The following is a 24,240-nucleotide window of genomic DNA, read 5'->3' as shown; positions in this document are numbered from 1 at the left end:
TGCTGTTCCCCTAGTGTCATGTGTAACTGGCGTTTTATATCGGATCAGATTATTTAATTAGAATATTTTATTGCAATGATCCTGATTTTATATTTGGGGCATGCATTCAAACTTGTATTAAATAGAATTGAAAATATTTGTGATTAAACCATCTAGAAATAATCAAAAATACATACTGTTCATATCTTTAACAGTAAGAAGCCTTATTTAAAATTATTTATCGCAAAATTTTACGAAACTTTTAATTTCGACAGTGAAAATCGTATTGGATCGATGTCCGAGACTTCGTTACTTTAGAAATGGTGACTGATTTGAGGAGTTTTTTTATTTTTCCAAAAAATTCCAATGGACCACTGTTCCAATATTTTAAACTGGTTTTAAAACCTAAATCCCCAGCAATTTTCTGAGATTTAGGTCACTCGATTTTTTTTGATTTTTTAATCCGCCTGAAACTTTTCAAGTGCCTTCGGTATGCCCAAAGAAGCCATTTGGCATAATTAGTTAGTCCATATAATTTTACAAATTTGGCAGCTGTCCATACAAAAATGGAATATGAAAATTAAAAAAAAATGAGGAATTTTTTTATCGATTTGGTGTCTTCGGCAAAGTTGTAGGTAAGGATAAGGACTACACTGAAAAAATTGTACGCGGTAGATTTTTTTGTGATGTTTTATTGCACTTTTTTGTCACTAAAACTTGATTTGCAAAAAAACACTATTTTTTGTATTTTCTGATTCGAATCATCAAATGTCAAAATTTTAGAAATTTACAAAATATGCAAAAATCTTTGACCGAGTTATGAATTTTTGAATCAATACTGATTGAAAAAAAAACCGAAATACTGGTCGCAATGATTTTTCAACTTCATTTAGAATGTAAAATCGAATTTGCAATAAAAAGTACAATAGTGAAAATTTGATAAAATGCACCGGTTTTAAGTTAAAGCCAGTTTTTGATCACTTTTTTGAAAATAGTCGCAGTTATTATTTTTTTAAATAAGTGCCCACTTTTGAAGCCGAAAAATGTCTCTATATTTTGCTTTTAAAAACTTTGTTGATACGACCCTTAGTTGCTAAGACATTGCCATGCAAAGATTTGAAAACAGGATAATTGATGTTCTTTGAGTCTCATTCAATGTTAAAACATGAAACATTCGTAAAATTTCCAGATCTTTTCGAAAACAATATTTATTTATTTTTTGAATCAATCCTGACATTTCTAATGAGCGTAATATTTCATATTTGGCACTTTTGAATTGTTAGTCTTGATTTAAAATAAAATAACATATTGTTTCCGAAAAGATTGGAAAATTTCAGGATTGTTCCATATGTTAACCCTTTTGGAAATACATTATTTTACATAGAAATGATTTTTTCAAAATAATTTCCGATTTCAATCGAAAGGTAAAAGTTGAGATAAATTTAATTTTTATTGTTTTCCAATTAGCTTCAATTTTTGAACTCACGAAACTTCGCTATTGGTCAGATTTTCAATGTTAAAAACGAAATCTTTGTAAAACTGTCCAATTTTCAACATGCAAAAATGTTTTCAGAATGTTACAAAATATTTTTATAACATTACAAAATATTGTCATAATTTTATTAAATATTTTTATCATTTTGCAAAATATTTAAATACATTTTTTTTGAAATAATAATAATTCTACAAAATATTTTCATAATTTTACAAAATATTTTCATAATTTTACAAAATATTTACTAAATTTTACAAAATATCTTCAAAAAAATTTGAGATCGGATCATGATTAAAAAAAAGATTTTTTTGAAAGCATACAAACCTTACTTTTCATAATATTACAACACATTTTCATAATTTTACAAAATATTTTAATTATTTGAAAAAATACTCACAATTCTACAAAATAATTTAAAATTTTTTATTTTTTTTTAAATAAATTTTAAAATATTTTCCAAAAATGTTGAATATTTAAAAAAAAAAAAAATAATCATGATTCTACAAAATATTTTCGTAATTTTTCAAAATATTTTCATATTTTTACAAATTATCTTCAAAAAATGTTGAGACCGTCATGATAAAAGAAAGGTTTTGGAATGCATAGAAACTAGAGGGTGACGATTCTCGAGATTTTCAATTTCCCGGGAATCGAGAGTTGAGTTTTGCCATTTCCCGGGAATTCCCGGGACCCGGGAATTTTTTTTAACTAGCTAATAGTGTTCCCTCAATCTACGAATACAAAATCGTTTCTCGAGCCTTTTTGGGACTCGAATTGCAGTTTAAAATGTTTACGAACCTTCATTCGCACTGATTGATTTTTCCAAAGTTGCACAAACTTTTTGTTAAACTTGTTATTAGATTTTTGAAAGTAAAAATAACTAATATATAATTATCCATTTATGCAATATGACATTCTGCAATATGATAAATAACGACTCAAAACAAAAACTTTAAATTGTTTTTTTTCCTTCTTAAGGTCAACTGTAAATGTTCACAATTCGCGGATTTAGTGTCCGCTTAAAAAAAATGCCTGATTTTTATTCTATAAATATAATTTAATATGCAAAACACAAAATGACTCGATAAAGCTTACTGACTTACTTAGAATTAAAAAAAATAGACTATGAGTTATGCAATGCTCGAGAGGGAATATGGAAATTAAACTTATCTTGAAAAGGCTTTTCCCTCTTAGAAATAAAAAATATTTCATTTATGGTGTGTAACTGCTAATTATGCTTCAATGTTAATTATGGGTTCCACATTTTTTGGTTACATTCAATTAAATTTATTGGAATTTTTGAAAAGTTAATATTCACACTTTTAGAATAAGAAGATTAGAGAAGCATTGATCAATTTAATCTTGGAAATCGAACATTGAACATCTAATGTTCTAAATAATTTCGAATTTTTCAAATGTTTTTCTGATTAGTTTATTAATTTTGGTCCGATGTTTATAAGTATAAAATTTCCCGGGAGTCTCGACCAAATTTCCCGGGAATCGAGAGGTCAAAAAATTGCCGATTTCCCGGGAATTCCCGCTCGTCATCCTCTTATAGAAACCTTATCTAAACAAACAACACTTCTGTTTTTAAATCGAATTTGCTTTAATATTTTTATAAGATGATAAGGTGTTTATGTTATATCCATTTTAAGCCCAATTTATTGATAAAATAAACAGGAACTTTTTTAATTTTTCATAATAAGGTCCATTTTTGTTTCTTTATTTTGTAAGCCTTGTCAAGAACAAAAATTTAATACATGAGGTTTTTCTAAATGTCAGCCAATTAGAGCTTATTTTCCAAAATACAATATTCGCGAGCATTTTTTTTGCGAAAAAAAATCCTCGAAACTTGAATATTTTTTAAAATTTATTTTCATTCATGTGGTAACACTATAGCTTGCAATTTCAAGTTTTATATTTTCCTAAGTAATATTTGTATTGTCACCATAATTTAAAAAAAATCGTGGTTCAGCGGCATCACTTTTTTCCGTACTTCTCTATGGCTTGTAAGTTGCGGGGTTTTGTCCCTTAAAACATAACAAAAATAAAAAAAAATAAGAAATTAAAATACGGATTTTACCAGTTCTGTATGGGTTGCTGCCAAAATTGTATGAAGTCTTGTATGGGTGAACCAATGGCACAAAATGCCCTCTTTGGTCATAGGGAAGCCCTTTATGAAGCTTCAGCCAAATTGGTCGATTTTAGAGAGAATTGCTCTTTTACAATTTGTGCTGTGGCGATATCAATGAAAATTTAATTATAACCTTCAAGATTTGAGATAAAATCAAGAATTGACAAATCATTTATTTTTGTTTTAACTATGTTATATTTTTTTGCGTTTCATTCACATAATCTATTAATATTTTTTGTTATCAATTTCAAAACTTGAAAGAAATCAAAACATTGTATGCAATGTCAAAATCAGAAAACTGTTGAAAATCATCACAAAATTAGAAAAAAAAACTTGTCAAACAAAGTCTGTACAGCTAAAAACTATACAGTATTGCATTTTTTTTTTCTCCTGCACTGCAACAGCACGTACCTCTCATTGACGAAATCGATACCCCTGGGAGATGTGGACACCCACCGTTCACCAAACTCACCCATCTTCCATACACCACGTGTGTGGCCTACATCAATTGTCTGCAACAGTGTGCTGCGCACAATGGGCTTTAGTCCGAAAAACCTGCCGGGTGGTTCGAAGAACAATCCAACATTTTAAAATGCCCATAAAAAGTGGTGAGCACTTGCGCGCGCATCCGACGACGTGGGGAATTTCGTGGGGTTTCAATTACCAACATCTCCCATCAACTATGCTCGTACTAGGTGGTGGACCCCCTCAGGGGAGAAAAAAAAATGTTCAAAACATGCGATTTTTTTGCTCGCGCGCTCGCTCGCAATGTTCGACAGACCTGAGATACATTGCATTGAACGCCGTTGATGAGATAATTGCGGTATAATGGTTTAATAATCGCACACATTCGCTGAATGCACCTTGAAGAACATGTACGGCCGTAGAAAGGAGAGGTCGTGTCTTCGCTAGTGAACCGCGGCCGCGAAAGAGTTTAGCTTCTTGAGTTCTATGGGAGATTCTCCCAGCTGATGAGCTGGCGATGAACTTGTTTTGCGGGTTTTGTTGTCTAACCGACATTTCTCAACCTGGTGCGGGCATGAGAATACCCTACTAAAGAATTCCGTTATTTCGGGGCTTAGTCATTCAGAAGTCGTCCCGCGCCAAGGTCTGATTTAAATTTCAAATATACCTACTAGCGCGGACCCATAACAATAAAACTACCGAATGCGCTCAGAGTTGATGAGCATCATCAGTCTCAGTCCGGGTTCTTCGACGACGACGCACGAGAAGGAATGAATAACTGATTGAGTGGCGCGCGGTTAGTTGAGTTGGTAGATATGCTTAACAGGATCAATTTGTAAAACCGTCGCATCACTTGCCACATCATCACATTAGCATAACTAAGGTGCATATCATTTGACTGATTTGTTTAATTTTCCATGGTTGAGATGAGCGAGCTGGAAGCGATATGATGATGAAGTGATAGCTAAGAATAGACTTTGTCATGCTCTGGGAGTGTCGGAAATCAATAAGTTGATCAGGACAGCTCAGTTGGTAAAGCGTTCTGTCCAAAGCAGTAGCCCAAGAATGCAGTTATCCTTCCCAGCGGCCAAATCACGACTTCCATGTTTGCTTTACCGCAGAACAAGTGCTGAATTAATTCCGCTAATCACGATCACCTGAGAAGGGCTCAAACCAAGAACGCCATAGCGCCCTTACATCACCAATCGATTGGCGCGGACCGTAGTCGCGTTCCGAACCGGTTAACGGACAACCTGCTGCTGCGCTACCAAACCCTTTACTCTGTACAAGGCGCACACTACATCCATTAATTGCGCCAGGTGGGTGTGCGTTACTTGCTGCAATGTAATTTCACCCGGCAAGCGGCCACATTCCAGTAAACATTGCCTCTCTCTCCCCTCTTGCTGGCTGGCAGCACTGCCCCTCGATCCGAAGATCAGGAAGTTGGCTATAATTCACGCGTGTAGGGTAGGGGGTTTCTTCTAAAGTTCTCACAAGTTTAAGTTCGAAAGGTCAAACTTCAATTCAGTTACCCTATTCCGCCATAAGAAATAGGCCGTTTGCTTTCAAAGTTGTGTGTTTCAGCGCCCACTCAACGGCAGCAGCAGCTCAACACTTTGTTTAACAACGAACCAGTACAGGAGTATTCCAAAAATGTCTGCTTCATTTGCCCAGTACATCGTCCACCGTTAATCAGCCGCGGTTGAAGGAAAAACAAAACCTCAACAAAGCTGGAAGATGCACTCGGCGAAGATTCGCGGTAGACCGCGTGAGTTCTTTGAGCAGCAGTGTAAAACGTGAAAATTCGCGCGCCAATTATTCGGCAATTGTTGGTGTCCGAAAAGGAAAATAATTATACCGTATCGCTGTGCGCGGTAATTCTTCAATAATTCATTTTGGATAAATGGTCAGGTGTAGTGGAGCAGGGAGAAAAATGAAATTGATTCGCGATAAGGAGCTATACCGAATCGGTTTGATTCAAAATTAATCGATTGGATGATATGATCGCCTCACATTTAAAGAGGATTAAACTTGACAACTTAAAGGTCCGAATCTCTAGTTTACAGTCTTTCCAGATTATTGGAAAATTCGGGTCTCGTCCGTTTGTTTCACTGGTATTTAGAAACTTTTTTTAACAAAATTGCAGCGTTTAATATTTTAGGTTTTTAAAGTGTTTTAAAAATAACATAAACTTTTGTCGTACTCTACACTTTATGACAGCTTGCTATTTTTTTTAATTTGTGTAAGTGTTTTGTAAGGAAAATTTTGGACTAAATTTTTGGATCATTTCAAATCAAAATCTTTCAAGTCCATCCATAATGATTTGTAAAGAACTCTAATTTTTTTTGGAAAATTTCAAGGTTGGAAGTTTGACTTCGCCAATGTTTTAAAAATGTAATTTTTTAGGGGTCAGCTTTGGCGCTACTTTTTTGACTGACATTTTCTATATTTAAAATAAAAAGAAGGAAACAATAAAAAAATAAGCAGTAGAGGGTTATAACGTTGTTTTCTTTCATTTTTTTAGATTTTTCTTTATTTTTTTACCTTTGGAGAAAACGTAAGAGTTTTTTGATTTTTTTTTCTAATTCAAGAGATTTTTAAGTCTAAAAATGACTGAACATTAGTTTTATCTTGAATTTCGCAAATTTTTACGATCCGAACTGTTCTGCTGTATGAACATTCATGCTCAAACTCAATCCAATTCAACGAATATTCTTTGCGGTTAACTTTACGCAATCGGCCTGGCCCATTAGAATTTCGCAAAAATTTTCCTTATTTTTTTTAAATTTAGATGAAACTTTATCCATGTTATCCATATCCCTTGGTGAAAAAGGCCATTTCGTATTTATGTTTCGTGAGAAAGAGTTTTCTGATCGATTTGGTGTCCTCGGCAAAGTTGTAGGTTATGACTATTTTTTATTTGACTTTATATCATTAAGATTGAATTCCTAAACAACGTTTTTCTTAATAGTTGTTTATGCAACAAGTTGCAAAAAGAAGATTTTTTTCAGCACGTGTCGTACATTTATCCAACGAGGTTCACCGAGTTGGATAAATACGACGAGTGCTGAAAAAATCAAGTTTTGCAAAGAGTTCCATACAACTTTTTGGCCATTTAAAAAAACACCCTTTGAGTGAAATTATAAGTCAAATATTCATGTATTTTTGTCAATAAATCGTTCAAATAAAAAAATGTGGAAAAGTATTGCTTTTCAAAACAAGTGCTGAAAAGTTCAACTTTTCAGTATCCATTTCTTTTTTTGAAAGGTCTTATAAACCAAATTTTTATTTTTGCTTTTGGGTGTTTTTGAATACCCCTGACTCAAGGCGGTTCTAAAAACACCCAAAAAGCAAAAATTGAAAATTTGGTTTATAGGACCTTTTCAAAAAAAAACTCCAGATTTGAAAAGTGTTGCTATTCGATTCTGTTATTTTTGGTACAGAAAAGTAGGCTTTTTCGTCGTTCAAGAATGACAAGAATGAGTAGTTTCACGACGGAATTGCAAAAATATATTTTATAAGGCTTAAACATGGTTTTTCGAAATCGAAATTACTGTCAAACAAAATAAAAAATAAAGTACGTGCAAAATTAAATTTGCAATCAAAAATCACTGTACACATTTTTTGATACATTGCAATGGTTTTCAAGTTAAAGGCATAAGAAACAAATAATTATTAGGTAACATTTTTTTCAACGAAATCGATCAGAAAACTCTTTCCAAGATACCCGAAACGACGGGAATAATATATCAATAACAATATGCATGATTTTTATTGATATGGTCTAATTAATTGTTAAAATAGCAAAGGTAAAAAAAAAATAGATGTGAATAATTTATACTATTGATTTGTTATTGGAATATTTAAGTTGTTATTCTGAAAACCTTTTTCTGTCACTATCCTTTGTTATTTGTACAAGGGGGTTGTGGAATTCGAATATCATGTTAAAAGTAAGAAAACAAATAAAACTCTTAAACATTTTTTTAAATAATTCGATTATCCTAAGTCCCATACAAACTTTCGGATAATCAGAATTTTGAATAAACTTACTGAAAAATTTTATGGGTACTAAAATGTTCATAATTGAAAGACACAACTTTTGGTACCCAAAAAAGCTTAGGTCATCGCTAAAATGTTGAAGTAATATCGTTTTCGTCATTTTTCCGTTTACGCGCGCGGTTCGTCGAAAAATCCAGTTTTAATTTTCAAAAGAATGTATGTCGGAATTCTGATTATTATTACTTCACTATTTTTTGATATCTTATGTTAAATTGTTTGAGGAACCCCATCAAAATATTTCCAGACTTTCAAAATAGCATTTAAGTTTTCATACGAACTTTTCAAATGTAAGGCTTAATTTTTTTAATTTTATACTTGTTTTTTAAAGTTAATCTTATATCCTTTCGTTTGTGTCTATTTTTTGCGTTATGTAATAAAAGAACGCTCGCATTATCTTGTTATAAGAAAAAAAAAAAATACAAATATTTTTTTCAAATACATTTGTGGGCAACACCCGGAAAAAAAATTTGACCTTCCCTTACGGTTTGACCCTCTAATTGGACAAACAAGTCAGCTCAACTCCGCCTAGTGGCACATCTCTGGTACTCTGATGTACCAAGGTCAATGTCAAAAACGCTAAAAAAAGCACTATCCAGCGGTGACCACCAATTGACCACTGGTCGACCAGTGGGTAGGGTGGTCCCATTTATTTTTATCATTCTTTGTACCTAATCTTGAACGAACTGTTGATATCTTTCAAAGTTTCCCGCCTTCAGACTGGTTAAGACTGGTTATAACCACCCTAGTGGCTAGCTGGCTGGATGCTGCGGAACAGATTCGCGCCACTCTATGCTGCCTCTCCCCCTGATCGAGCATCCACCAGACTAGGGGTAATGGCGATAATGCGGTAATGGTTCATTATTTTCATTTCTTTTATAATTGTTGTTTTTGGCCGGCTGGCCGAGTCCGTCAAAATCCGTCCATCTCCGCTCTGGTTGTTTATTATTTTTTTTTGTTTTTCGCCGGTCAGTTGGCCAGTTGGCGGCCTTGAATTGCGCCGGAATCAAGAGCAGCAGCAGTAGCAGACCATTCAGAGGGGGTGCCATATGGCCTCGGCCGCTAGAGTGTGATGTAATTTTAATTGGTACCTCCGATGGAAGTGAGTTCAAGAGCAGCAGCACAAAATCCGCGAACGTGATGACAGCGACTGTGCGGTGAGATGTGTGTAATTTAGATGGGTTTATAATAACCGCCTTTTTATTGTACTTTGAGAGTACCTTCGGCATGGTTTCATGGTTATGCAAATTTGTTTGGAAATAAAAAAGGTTGTGAAACTAGCCGTTATTATCGGATCATAGCCATTCAATCACGTGATTTTCCAAACGAGTTTTCCTCAGTGGGAAGGTTTGCTCTGCTTTCGAGCGTAATCGGGCAGCCGCGGTCGTAGTTTTCCGGGGCTCCGATTACACAGTTTAGCAGAAAAAATAAGAATTCAACAGTCACCATGCGCCTCCACCATTTTCATGTTGAAGTTTTAACCAATTTCGACTAACTTCAATTTAATGTATGATTGCAACAGAAGAAGATTTTTTTTGTCGACCTCTGTAACCAAGACCCAGAAGCCAGACCTCGATATCGGTTCGGGAGGGGAAAACTTATCTGCGCTCGCGCATGACAATCTCGCAGGGGGCGGGCAATGGCGGGCGTTTTGAATTGATCCGTTCATTGAGCTCGGCGCGACTTCAACTCTCGCCGACGACGACAACGCCGTCTCATTACCAATTTCCTCAATAAAACCACTTGAAGTGTGACATTTTAGTACGCGCCCGCTCGCAATCGCCTTTGAATGGGATTAAACACTTTGTTTACTTTTTTCACTCTACCATTGCCTGCAACTCCTGGAGAAAACGCGCCATGTTCCACGCGACTTGGTCCGGTTGACGGGGCGCAAAGAAAGTCATTAAATCACTCCAACGTTCAGGCTTTTTTTTGCTATTCCTTAAAACTTATTGTTGAACCATTTTGTGTGTGTGACTTAACCGAGACTTTGATTAAGATCCCCCTCGTAGGAGCGCGCGCGTGTCACACCGGAGAGTTATTAGCGACAACAATCGCGCTCTGCTGTCGGGGCCAAGGAACTAATTGAAAGTGGTGTTGTGGCGACCTGATGGCGTCGGCGGTGGCGGCGATACGGATCGTATCCTGCCTCTGCCGGTAAAGCAGCCCCACGCAGAGTTAAATGGAAATGTGGCTCGATTGAAATCGCGTTCGACTATGGGCTAGCAACAATTCAAGTTACTTTGCATGGCTGTGTAAAGTCTCTAATTGGCAACGGAGATTTGCAACAGTTGGGGTCGCCGATTCATGCAATTGTGTGCAGTCGGAGGTGGTTGATGGGAGGATAAAACGATTGTGTAAACGTTAACATGACAGGTTATAGCGGTTCAAGCGTGACAACTATTAGGATGAATTAGCTTAGATGGTTCAAAAAGCTTTCAATGTTGTTTTTATACAGTGCTTGTGAGAAATGATCACTTCATCTCTCAAGACTTTATTCTAGATTGCAGAATTTATAAGGTTGAATGACGTGCGAAACCTCCCCAATCTCTATCATCAAAAGTCGGATCTTGGCGGCTTTCATGTTGACTTTGCTAATCTGCCAAATCAGAACCAGTTCAGATGATGGGAACCGAGTAAATCTCACGAAGAGCTTCTGTTTACTTTCCCAACATCATCGTTTTCAATTTACTCTTCTAGCCAGTCCAGAATGGGAGTGTGGGCAATGTTGACGGAATTTCCAGTCATCTAGTTTTAAAAGATTTGCGCTGCCAACCGTGTTTCCGTGGTTGAATTGCAATTCCGCGATTTAATAACCTGCTGGGAATCGCCCCGTAATTCTCGCTCAGTGGTTCATCGAGAAGCTTGAAATTAAACTTAATGACTACATTCCAGAAGGCCATCGCACAGAACTAATTCTCGCAATTTTTCCTTCTCCCCTTTCCAGTACGGTTTGCGGCAGCTGGATCTGTCGCTGCTGTCGCAGCTGTGGGCCCTGAACGAGTCCATCCAGGAGTTCCGGACGATGCTGCAGGAGCAGGAAACTCTTTCGCCCCCCTCGCCCACGCCGTCCAACTCGGACGCCAACTCGGTCTCGTCGGACGACGACGAGGACGACTCGTCCAACACGCAGACGGTGGGCGCCGGTGCCATCCTGACCAACCACCACCACAACCTGATCGAGTCGGTGGCCGCGGCGTCGGTGCTCAGTTCGGCGGCGGCGCAAACGGCCAGCAGCAGGATGCGGGCACCTCCGCCGCCGCCACCCAACCGGAAGGCCCCGTCGAGGCCCGTATGAGATATTAGGTTAGTGTAGATGACACACCCCCTTACAAAACAAAAACAACTCTCTCACTTTTAAAAATGCTAGCCAATACTACGTCTACAAAAATCAATTGATAAACTCTCTTTTTGGAAGGGATCCCATACGACGGGATCCAAAACCATAAGTTGAACACAAACACGTGAAAGTCAAAAGTCAATAGAACAAGACACAAATTAGTTGTTGTGAGTATTCGGATTCGGAAAAGGTGCCGAATCCAATCATCTCCCTGAAAAAAAAAACTTAAGAAGGTATTTGCTTCTCCCCCGCATCTTGTTCTTGTGTACATATTAATTAAAACGTAATTCTTAGAGTATGTGACAAGCCGTAATTCATAATAAAAAAAAAAACAACATGTAAACTTTGTTCCAAAATTGCGAAGCCGCGCGAAATGTGAAGTTAAGTAAAATAAAAATACGTGAAACAATAGTTCGTGGGATTTTGATTTGCTGGAAAATTTGAGAAATATCCTTGATTGTTGCTGTTGCACAACTGCGCCTTGCTCATGTTGTTAATTTTAACTTTAATTTTATCTGATATGGACTTAAATTTGTTTACAAGAGTAAAGAAAAAGACCAAAGTTTACACATAAATGAATACAAAAAGGATCTTTTGATGATAAATTCACTAATGCAAACAAATTTGGTAAAACTTCATTGCGCACCCTTTTCCGAGATGCATAAATTTTAAGAATGGTTTGATTTTTTTTAAGTCGCATTAATAATTCTATTTTTTAGTTTTTAAGTGTTATTTAAACCGCCTTCAGTAAGGATAGCAAAAAAAAAAAAAAGTTTTTTGGACTATTTAAAAAAATTCAGATATAAACATCAATCTCAACTTACTGAGTTCAGGATAATTAACTGAAATCCACGTTACCGAAATTTTTGGGTAAAGTTTGGCAGCTTCATACAATTAAAAAATAGTGCAGTGAAAAACTTACTCGTAATTTCAGTAGTAGAGTTTATAGTTAAAAAATAGTTGAAAACACCTTAGAATCATGTATAGCATGTTTGGTCACGTTTAAAAATATGTTGATAATTTTTTATTCGTAAAACATAATATTGGCATTACTTAGATAAAGAAAAACAACTTACTTAGATACACATTTTAATATAGGTTTTTTTACGTAGCGCTGTTTTCCTCTCAACCCAAAACATGATCAAAAAGTATTATTTTTCGAAACAAGTTTCAAAAAGTTGAACTTTTCAGTACTCAAATGAGGGCTATAATAAACTTTTCAGCACTGTTATTTTTGTTGAAAAAAAGTTGGCCTTTGTTGTGTTTCTACATAATGAAAGGTAAATCAGCTATTTTCAAAACGGAATTGCGAGAAAGAATTTAAAAAATCTTTCAGATCGTTGTAAATATGTTTCATAGTTCTCATAAAATATAAGTTGAAATGTGGAAGGTTGAAAATTTGGTTGGTTGAAAATTATCTCTTTTTCGAGCAATTTAATTTAGTAATTTTTTTTCTATTTTTTTAACCCTCTAACGCCCATGGTTACTCCAGAGCACCCCTATTTTTTGTCTGCAAAATTAAATTTCTCTGATGTATATTCATCAATTATTTCTGATGTAAATTTTTTTTCATAATTTTTTTCCATCATTTTTTTTCCATCATTTTTGTTTTTGTATATTTTCCTTTCCCTTGCAATATTTACATTAAAAAAAAAAACAGCGAAAGAACAAAAACAAATCTACTGAATTAGATGTGACACCGATTTATTTTTTTTTGCAACAAAGTTTTTTGAAGGCATCTGTTTTGGTGTATAGTGCTTTTTTCACCTTTTTGCCTTCCTCACTGAGGTAAGGCTATAATCCTGCTCTAAAAATGAACTTTGTATAAAAACGTCGTAGACCCACCTTCATGTATACATATCGACTCAGAATCGAAAACTGAACAAATGTCTGTGTGTATGTGTGTGTGTATGTGTGTGTGTATGTGTGTGTGTATGTGTGTGTGTATGTATGTATGTGACCAACAAACTAGCTCATGTTTCTCGGCACTGGCTGAACCGATTTGACCCGAACCTGTTGCATTCAACTTGGTTTAGGGTCCCATAGATCGAGTTTTAAACAGATTGAAGTTTCGATAAGTAGTTCAAAAGTTATGTATAAAAATGTGTTTTCACATATATCCGGATCTCACTTAAATGTATGTAAACCATGTCCGGGTCCATCATCCGACCCATCGTTGGTTAGGTTATCAAAAGACCTTTCCAACGAGTCCAAACATTGATGATCTGGCAACCCTGTCTCGAGATATGCCCACTTAAGTGATATTGATGTACTTTTTGGAAGCCGGATCTCACTTAAATGTATGTAAACTATGTCCGGATCCACCATTCAACCCATCGTTGGTTAGGTTATCAAAAGACCTTTCCAACGAGTTTAAAACATTGATGATCTGGCAACCCTGCCTCGAGGTATGGCCACTTAAGTGATATTTATGTACTTTTTGGAAGCCGGATCTCACTTAAATGTATGTAAAACATGTCCGGATCCACCATCCGACCCACTGTTGGTTAGGTTATCAAAAGACCTTTCCAACGAGTCCAAAACATTGAAGATCTGGCAACCCTGTCTCGAGATATGGCCACTTAAGTGACATTTATGAACTTTTTTGAAGCCGGATCTCACTTAAATGTATGTAAACTATGTCCGGATCCACCATTCAATACATCGTTGGTTAGGTTATCAAAAGACCTTTCCAACGAGTCCAAAAAATTGAAGATCTGGCAATCCTGTCTCGAGGTATGGCCACTTAAGTGATATTTTTGTACTTTTTTGAAGCCGGATCTCACTTAAATGTATGTAAACCATGTCCGGATCCACCATCCAACCCATTGTTGGTTAGGTTATCAAAAGACCTTTCCAACGAGTCAAAACATTGAAGATCTGGCAACCCTGTCTCGAGATATGGCCACTTAAGTGACATTTATGAACTTTTTTGAAGCCGGGTCTCACTTAAATGTATGTAAACCATGTCCGGATCCACCATCCGACCCATTGTTGGTTAGGTTATCAAAAGACCTTTCCAACGAGTTCAAAACATTGAAGATCTGGCAACCCTGTCTCGAGGTATGGCCACTTAAGTGATATTTATGTACTTTTTGAAAGCCGGATCTCACTTAAATGTATGAAAACTATGTCCGGATCCACCATCCGACCTATCGTTGGTTAGGTTATCAAAAGACCTTTCCAACGAGTCCAAAACATTGAAGATCTGGCAACCCTGTCTCGAGATATGCCCACTTAAGTGATATGGATGTACTTTTTGGAAGCCGGATCTCACTTAAATGTATGAAAACTATGTCCGGATCCACCATCCGACTCATTGTTGGTTAGGTTATCAAAAGACCTTTCCAACGAGTCCAAAACATTGATGATCTGGCAACCCTGTCTCGAGATATGCCCACTTAAGTGATATTGATGTACTTTTTTGAAGCCGGATCTCACTTAAATGTATGTAAACTATGTCCGGATCCACCATTCAACCCATCGTTGGTTAGGTTATCAAAAGACCTTTCCAACAAGTTTAAAACATTGATGATCTGGCAACCCTGTCTCGAGGTATGGCCACTTAAGTGATATTTATATACTTTTTTATTCTGGATCTTAAACATAGATGAAATTTTTGTACAATTCCATCATATCAGCAATTGTTGGTAATAAGTGAGGAAGGCTCCAACCACATAGGTGGATTAAGTTAGTTTTTTTAAATATTATCAAACCGTTGCAAATATTTTATTTTTTGAAGTTTATGTCCCTCCACTCTTACCGAAGTCGAGGGGGAGGGGGGGGGGGGGTACGAGCCATGGTTTCAACATTTTAATGAAAAAAATGTTTTAAAATGCATTATACACCTGTCCAGTTGTTTTGCCATCACTAGTTTCCAAAATATCTACTTATTGACGAAAATTTAATTTTTTGAGAAAAATTATTTTTTGCAAAAAAAATATTTTTGCGGTGCTGTACATTAGAATTTTGTAGAAATTCAAAACATTTTCTAACAAGCCCAAATATGCTAAGTATGATTATCAATGCAGAAATGCATTTTAGATTGTTTTTCGTTGATGAAACTTCAATTTTCATGGAAATTTTGAAAAAATATTTTTTTTGGGGCGATATAAATTTTGAAAAATATTTGCAACGGCCTAACTAGAAACGGGTTTCAAGCATTTTGTTTGTTTTGTTTTTTTTTCGAATATTTGGTTTGTTAATGTTGTTCTAATTAAATTTTGACTGACTTGTTGTCTTCATTATTCTTCAATATTCAAATCATTTTTGTTTACTGATTTAAGGTTTTCCCGTATTTGAAAAAAAAATTAATAAATATTTTAAAGTTTTTTTTCTCTCCAAAGGTTTGTTTTTTAAACGCAATTTAAAAAAAAAGAAAGTAAATTATGTAAAATCAATTATAAAATTGATAGGTTTTAAACTTTTACATTCCAGACTCGATTTGTATAAGGTCTTATAAATAATGTACTTCGGATAAGGTTGATACAAATTTGATTTAAAAAAGAGGGCGATTCTTACAAATATTTTTTTTTACAAGACTTTTTCGTGTTTTATCGATCAGTGGCCTAAAAATTCTAAATTTGTTAAATATCAATATTTTTTTATGGTTGAATACGCATAAATAATCATTACACAAACTATTATGAATAGTTTACAATTAAATTTTTAAACTTAAAATGAAATATGCTATGGCCTAATAAATTTTTCGGATAATCGAACCACGAAAAAATGTGTTTTTTTGTCATATACTTGAATGTCGAGCTCAAACATGACCCTTACAATACCCTAAAGTGATTTATAATTTTTATATCCAAAATGGCGGTCAAAATGAAGCAGGACTCGAATTTGATGTTGATAGCAAGAGAATAGTGATAAAAGATTAAAAATATTTATGATTCCGAAGCTTCATATACAAATCTTCGGTTAATCGAACTACTCATTTAGGCTCAATCTTAGTCAAATTTGGGTAGTTGATTGCCTTGGGGTCATATTTGAATTGTACGATCTAAAATAAGATATCTGAGCTGGAAGTTTTGCATGTTTGGCAGGCTATTTTTTACTTGGGGTTTCAGTTAACTCGCTTTTAGAAGCTTTAATTGTACACCAAAGTGCTGATATGCCAACATTAGATGCTCGATCAAATTACATACCCCTATTTGAAATAGTTAGTATATACGTAAAGCAAATTATGTTTAATCGAAATTTCTTAAATGCAAAATAATATTGAATTTTCATTGAAATGATTTGCTTAGAAATGGCTTTGAAAATATAAGCAAATTTCAGGAAAAATGTAAAAATATAAATCTAAGGAAAGACTTGCACAATAAATTGACTTTTTATTGAAACAACTTTGTAAAACATTGTTTCACTCTGAAAAATAACACTGTAAAATGACAAAAACACGATTTTTTTAAAATGAAAAATATTGATCCAACTAAGTGAAAAATGACCCTTTTGAGTCATTCAAAAATCGAAAAGTACATTAAATTTACAATAAAATGACACGTCCCAAATTTTTTACGTTCAAGTAACGAAAAATGACAGTATTTTTAAAACATTTTTGATTTTTTTCATAAAAGTTCCTTAGACACCAAATTTCCAAACCACCACCATATAAGGCCACCATATTGAAAAACATTTTCAAAAATAGAAGGGGTCGTACCGACCCTCCGTCACGAGATATTGATTCGTGATCAGGGACAAAGGTAACAGGACAAAGTCTCACGCAAATCGAAGAGGGGTCGGGGTAACTGTGTTGTATGAGTTGGCGGAGAATGATTTAAATTTCACTTAGTTTGAGGCAATACATCGGATAGATTAACATGATTTGTTTTTCACACTTGTGTACTGATTTAAAAAATAGCTAAAGCTAAAAATCATTTCTTTTGTGCATTTTGCCTATATTAAGGGATTTTTAAAAGTTCTCTTTTGCTGTACATTGTGCATGCCTTGTCTAGAAATCTTTCAAGCTATACCTTTTGTGGATCACATCGGCCATATGTTTTTGTGGATTATCAGATTAACTTGCATGCAAAGCTTTCTTGTACCATAACTTGCACGCAATTCAACTTGCATGCAAAGCATCGATCGCACTCTCTTCGTCGCGTCGCACATACGATCACTGCTGCATGTTGCCTCGACCTCCAAGTTCCGGTTCGTAGACACTTTTTATGCTGCCTCAACACCTCTCTCTCTCCACGAGACGTTGTGTGTCGTTCACGGGGACACACCCATCTTCCAACCCGGACCAAACCCTCCCACGCACGACTGTCATGTTTTGGCCCGTCTGCGGCATGTGGCATTTTGCGCGCGAGCAAGCTCGTTCTCTCGCACCCCGCTTGAAATAATTAACATATTTCAGTAATATTTCACACCTATTTTTGCGCACACGTCTCTACTCTAGAGCGCTGAGGTCGGTTGGCCGGAGACCCTTCGGGTTCGAGGTTCGTCGCGGCAAGGGGTCTCTCCCTCTCTCTCTCTCGGGGTCTATTCAATTGACGTGGAACAAAAGCCTCGCGTTTCATCCGGACAACCCCCTCAACCCTCCGTGGTCTGGGGGCAATTTTTCATTTGCCAAGCCGGAGTTGGAGGCCGTCACACGGGGAAGGTGGAGGGAATCGGAATTTCGCGCGCGACACGACACCGCCGCTGGACCGCGCCGTGGATGTCAAGTCAATCATCTAGTCAGTCACTCATCCAGTCAATTTTCCTCTCGGTCTCTCTCTGACTCGTGGTCGAGGTTGTGACCACACGAGGTCTCCGGGATTTGTTGAAGTCTCTGCGGCTTGGAGATCGAATTTTTGTGGGTTCTTTCCTTTTTTCTTGCCTTGCCCGGCTGTCGGGAAGTCGTGCAGAAACAATTACCATTGTCGTTCTTGTCCTCTGGGAGATTTCCGAGAGTGCGCGGTCGAGTGTCGTTGTCGTTCTTTTGTTTTGTGGTGGACATGGTGGCAACATCTTGGGAATATTCGGGAAATCCTTGAATATCAATTATTTTGGACACAAAATAGACAAAAGTCTAGAAAAAAAAATCACTAACCAATTTGTTCTATAATTCACATTAAATTGACACCCTGTTAAGATCATTCGTTGATTTTCCCGCCATGATTCCTAGGGGTTTGCTCTGCGGTCAGCTGTACAATTCCAACGCCTCTTGCTAAACGATCCATCTCGATCTCTTGCCGCCTCCTCTACGGTTGTGGTTTATGGGCCTTCCGGAGGTTCACATGCAGGGCTTCGACTAAGTGACGATTAATGAGGTGACTAAGCTTCCCAGGTGAACCATAAAGCAGCGCGAAATTCATCTGGGGCTCGTTTTGGGGAGAGAGAAAAAAAGCACCCAAAACCAATTTTTCAATGGTCTAACCCATTTTCTCCCATTTAAAGCTGACCGCACTTTCGGCGCCTTTTTTTAACCTCCCCTCGTTCAGCCAAAGTCTGGCGAAGTTTTGACGGCTTCGATCTATCATTTCACTTTTTTTTCCTACTCCCCGCGCCAAACTCTAGAGACGCCTCGTGGAGAGCGTTTTTGCCTAATCGTTTCAATAGAATAGTTTTACGCTTCATTGAGCATAATTGTTGTGCTCGTTTTTTGTTGTTGTTGTTTGGGCCTACACCGCACTCCAATTTTTCGAACTTTTACTCCTTTGGGGAGACACTTGGGGGTGGCCACATTAGTGAATGTGCTATATTTTAAGTTTGAGTACCTACAAGAGTTGGAGAGAGTGAGCAAAAACACAATTGGAAATGAAAGTAATTGCTCTTGGAGTTAACGTAAACATGTTTTGTTTAGTTTTGCTGGGGTTAAATGTCTGGATTATTAAAAAAAATCCCATGCTTAATTTAGTTCAAGTGAATCAGTTATTTAATCAGCTTTGAAATGTTGCTGGATTTATTTAATTTTATTGAAAAGAACAGAAAATTACACAAAAAGCTTTTTTTTTATTTGAAACTTAAATTTATGATTTTTCGAGATATTGTCAGTTTATCAGTTTGAGTTAATTATGTGAAATTGAGGAAAACTTCGTTAAACAAGATTAAAAATATAAGTGGCTACAGCTCATATATTTTTCCGTATTTCACATTTTCAAATCATAATCATAATCATTTTCAGCGTAATATTGAATTTTTGGCCCTTTTGAAATGTTAGTCTTGATTCAAAAAAATTTAAAGTATTTTTTTTTCGAAAAGATCGAAAGATTTCACGAATGTTTCATATTTTAACATTTGGCAGCTTCGTTAGTTAGTCGGACCATTAGTTGCTGAGATATCGACGTTAGAAAATGGTGGGTTGTTTGGGTGAGACTTGGAAAACATCAATTTTCATGTTTTTAAACATTTACATGGCAATATAATATCTCAACAACTAAGGGTCGTATCATCAAAGTTCATTAAAGCAAGCTTTTCAAAAAAAAATTTTTCAAAAGTGAGCAAATGTGTGCACTGATTTAAAAAAATGAAAAACTGCGACTATTTTCAAAAAAGTTACCTAAAAATTGCCTTAACTTGAAAACGGTGCACTTTATAAAAATTTCACTAAAATTACTTTTTGACTGCAAAATTGATTTTACTTCTAAAATTGAAGTTGAAAAATTTTTGCCTCCAATATTTCGATTTTTTGAAAAAAATCAGTCTTGCTTCAAATATTCATAACTCGATCAAAGATTTTTTGCACAACCTGAAAATTTCTGAAAATTTGGCATTTTATGTCCCCTAAAACATACCAAAAAATTAAAAAATTAAAAATAGTGTTTTTTTTTCAAATCAAGTTTTAGTGAAAAAAAGTAAAATAAAAAATCACCAAAAAATTTTTTTACCATGTATCATTTTTTTTCAGTGTAGTCTATATCGATACCTACAACTTTGCCGAAGACACCAAATCGATCAAAAAATTCCTTCAAAAGAAACAGATTTTTGAATTTTCATACATCGTTTTTGTATGGCCAGCTGCCAAATTTGTATGGAAAATTATATGGACAAACTAATGATGCAAAATGGTTTCCTTTGGGCATACCGCAGGCACCAAAAATGATTCAGTCGGATTAAAAAATACAAAAATTAAAATTCTAAAAAAAAAGACCGATTTCGTAGAGAATTACTCATAAAGGGAATTAAACAATCAGTGATAAAAAATAATAATAAAAAAATTAGGAGTTTTCCCAAGTTTATTTTAATTATTTTTAATCAAACAGGGCACGTTTGTCCCTTCAAAAGAATTGTGTGTTACACCGATCTACAAGACGCCTGCGCAGGCTCAACTCAAAGTGAGGAATGAGCTTTGAGGTCCTCAGAAACACGTGCAATTTTTCAAAAATAGTTGACAGGGACACGGTTTTTCTAAAAAAAAAAATGATGGAGAATTTGTGCGGTTAGTTCCTTTCACTTATTGCATGCAATTTCTGGCTTGTATGCAAGAGAGACGAACCGCATTAATTCTCTATACAAACTTTGGAGAAAATCCATTCGGCCCTGCCTATTTTTTTAAAAGGGCACGTATTTCTGAGGACCCCATAGTTCATATTTCTCCTCGAGTTGAGCCTGCGCCATGAATTTTGTAAATTTTTGTCGGTCAGTGTTCTATGACTCATCATAATTGTGATAAAATGTTTTTCCTCAAAACATAGAATTTTCTCGAAAACTAATGATTGTTAGGTTTCAAGGGTAATAATTATGCACACTCCTTTTATGGATTGACTACAAAAGCAATATTAATGCCATGGCCAATTTCAATGACTCTAAATGCCCGTGAACCATATTTTATTCATCATTGTTCACACTGAACAAACAAATCTCTCCAAAACAGGAACCATTTGTTAAACCTGGAATATTGAAAAGACCGCTTCAACTGCGGCCATGGCTGCACTCGAAAGGCCAATTCCGCAACCCCTTTGGTAGTGCTTCGTCGCCGCCGCCGCCAGTCAATCTGTCACTCTCGTACCCGTACTAATAATAAGCCGTGTAACTCTCTTTCTCTAATGCCCCACTTAGGATTGCGCTTGAGTAATGAGCCCACATTTACCGATTCTTCTCCTAGCTAGCTCTCTGGACTCTGAACTGCGGTGAAGGTCTTGCCTTAATAGTTTGCCGCCTTTTCCAGATGTCGCGTTCGTCGATTCCACGTCTTGAAAACGGCAGTTTCGACACTCGAAAATCCGCCGAATCAACTTGGCGAGCTCTCACTTGAGTCGGTTCGATTGTTTTCCCTATTTTTTTTCGTGGCTGATGTCACCTTCAGGTACACGAGACTGCTTCGAGATCTGTACTTGCGCCGTCGTTGTTTCGAATATCACTTAAAAAGCACTTAAGGCAAATTACGTTATGGTGAGCGCTAGGCTAACCGTCTAAACGCGCCGAAAGCGGACTTGGACCTCGATGGAGAGAAAGAAGACGTTTTCTCTTTATCTCCCGGCGGACCCGCTGGTCTCGGAGTCCCAAACGAAAGAGAAATTTTTACTCGAAAAGTCAAAAAGAGACACCCAAGGGCTCGGCTCGTCCACGGTTTAAGCTGACTCCTTGAGGGCAAGCAGGCACCAAGTCAGGTTCAGCCCGCTATTGCCAGTTGGTTCGAAAAAGACGGACGACAAACACGGGCGTGGGAGGATGACTTGCCGGATGCTGCAAGGGTTGCGAGGTGGGAGACGAAAGGTAAATAACGAAAATATTTGTGAAATTCCTTCAATCGCTGGGTGCTGGTGGATTTTTTTTTGCTTCTTGCTGAGTTTTCACAAGAGTCTTCTTCGTCCAAAAGGGGAAGATGGAGAGGGAGAGCGACGAAGTACAACACAAAAAAAAATCAGCATGAATAGACCAAGATACGTTTTCGAGTAGACGTCTCAGGGCCACAAGTTTGCGACGAAGGATGACTTGGTACTGTAGAATGGAGTAAAAAATGAATTGATATTCAATAATTATTCATATTATTAGTTTAGTAGAAATTGTTTTTGTTATTGTTATCCCAAATAGGGGAACGGGACCATCTATAAACCACGTGGACACTTTAGGGGGGAGGGGGTATGGCGATTGTCCACAATCCATACAAAAAAGTTTTTGTATGGAAAATTGTCCATGAGGGGGTAACAGATTCCCAAAAAGTGTCCACGTGGTTTATGGACGGTCCCAACATCATGTTTTGAATATTATGGATTTGTACCGCAAAAAGCTGGTTTTCTAAATTTTGTTTTTGAAAATTATGATTGCTACACAATTTTGATGATATGTATAGCATGAAATGTTTTGACCTTTTTTTCAAATTTGGCCACTGTAGAGTGACATTAACCTTTGAAAATGATTGCATCGCTTTTATTAAAATTTTAACAACTTTGTTTATTTGGCAAACGTTTCGCTTAGGTAAATAAATAAATTAAATTTTGGAAGTTTATTTTTTTCTTTTCAATATAATTGAATTACTTGAATCATTCAACATTCACATGTTTTAAAGTTGAATTTATTGGCAATTGTTCATTGCAACAGCCATTGTTTTTTTTTTTAATTTTGTAAACACTTTCAATGAAAAAGATTATTCGTTTTCCGTTTTTTTCGATGATCCAAAATAAATCCATGCTCCATTAAAAAGAAATTATGACAAAAATCATTAATGGAGAGGGGTATCCAAAGGCTTTCAAATATTGTGTTGACCTTATTAACGAATCAATTCAATAACTCAAAACATTTGTGGCGATTATTGCATTGTTACGATCGTAATTTTTGATTCACGATCGGTAATTCTCGAAAGTAAGATAACGATCTACGATCAAGAAATCTCGATATTCCATCGACAAATTACTGATTACCATCGAGAAATTATGTTCGAAATTTTGTTATCGAGAAATTAAATCTAAGAATTTACGAATTTTTTTGCGAAAATAAACTTTTTGCGGAACTATTGGTATTTCACAAAACTTCAAATTATGTTTAAGCTATTTCAATCATGCTAACATGATTTTCAACGCAGAAAAATCATTTTAACGTGTCCAATTTTATTGAAATTTTGAAGTTTCTGGAAAAAGAATATATATATCTCCTGATTTTTTTTATTAATGTTTAAGTCTAATCCGCAAAATGTTTTTTTTTCGCAAAAATAAGTTTTTTGTCAATACTTAGTTTTTTTTCAAAATTAATTAAAAACATTTTAAAATACTTTTTTCATTCAATTGCTGAATACCATGGCTTGTAATTTCATTTTTTTTTCATTTGTTCAGAGTCGAGGGACATAAACTTCAATGAATATCGGCAATGGCCTTATTTAAAAATATTAATAAATAAGTTGAATAATTTGAAACAAAATTGTGACATAAACTTTGAAAAATATTAGCAACGTCAAAAAGAACTAGGGCGTCCAATTTTCCCGGGTTTTGAATTTCCCGGGAAACGGAAAAAATATTTTTCAAATCCCGAAACAGTAATAAAATCTATGTTTTTATTTTATTTTTCATGTTATTCAAGCTTAAAATTATGAAATTAGCACAATAATATTAACTGGTGATAATCTTTACTTCAATCCAAACAAGTACGACAGTTTTAAGATAGCTTAAAAGAAATTAAAAATGGATTTTTTTTGTTTTTTAGATTCTAAATGAACCAAAAAAAAAAAAAAAAATTATCCAATGTGAATCAAATTAAATAACTCTTTTAGAAATATGTTTATTTGATACATATTTTATATGACATGATTAGAAAATCTTGATTTTTTAAATAACTTAAAAACAAGAAATGACAACAAATAAAATAATACCAGTAAATGTTAAGTTTTAGATAATTTTTAAATTTCAC

At 35.5% G+C, this 24,240-nt stretch overlaps 1 protein-coding gene across 1 annotated transcript in view; it reads left to right on the top strand.

The window, feature by feature from the left end:
- The window catches only part of LOC6033302 (serine/threonine-protein kinase phg2), a 100,575-nt gene extending 88,695 nt beyond the window's left edge, over positions 1–11,880 (top strand). The window contains 1 exon segment of the mRNA XM_038252580.1: positions 11,077–11,880. Within this exon segment, the coding sequence (XP_038108508.1) occupies positions 11,077–11,427 (351 nt within the window). The 3' untranslated portion in view covers positions 11,428–11,880.
- The last annotated feature ends 12,360 nt before the right edge of the window (positions 11,881–24,240 follow it).

Source organism: Culex quinquefasciatus, chromosome 2 (assembly GCF_015732765.1).
Source record: "Culex quinquefasciatus strain JHB chromosome 2, VPISU_Cqui_1.0_pri_paternal, whole genome shotgun sequence".
In the NCBI taxonomy this organism is placed as follows: Eukaryota; Metazoa; Arthropoda; class Insecta; order Diptera; family Culicidae; genus Culex; species Culex quinquefasciatus.
Note: the sequence above shows the minus strand (reverse complement) of the source record. Positions and strands in the feature narration are given on the sequence as shown.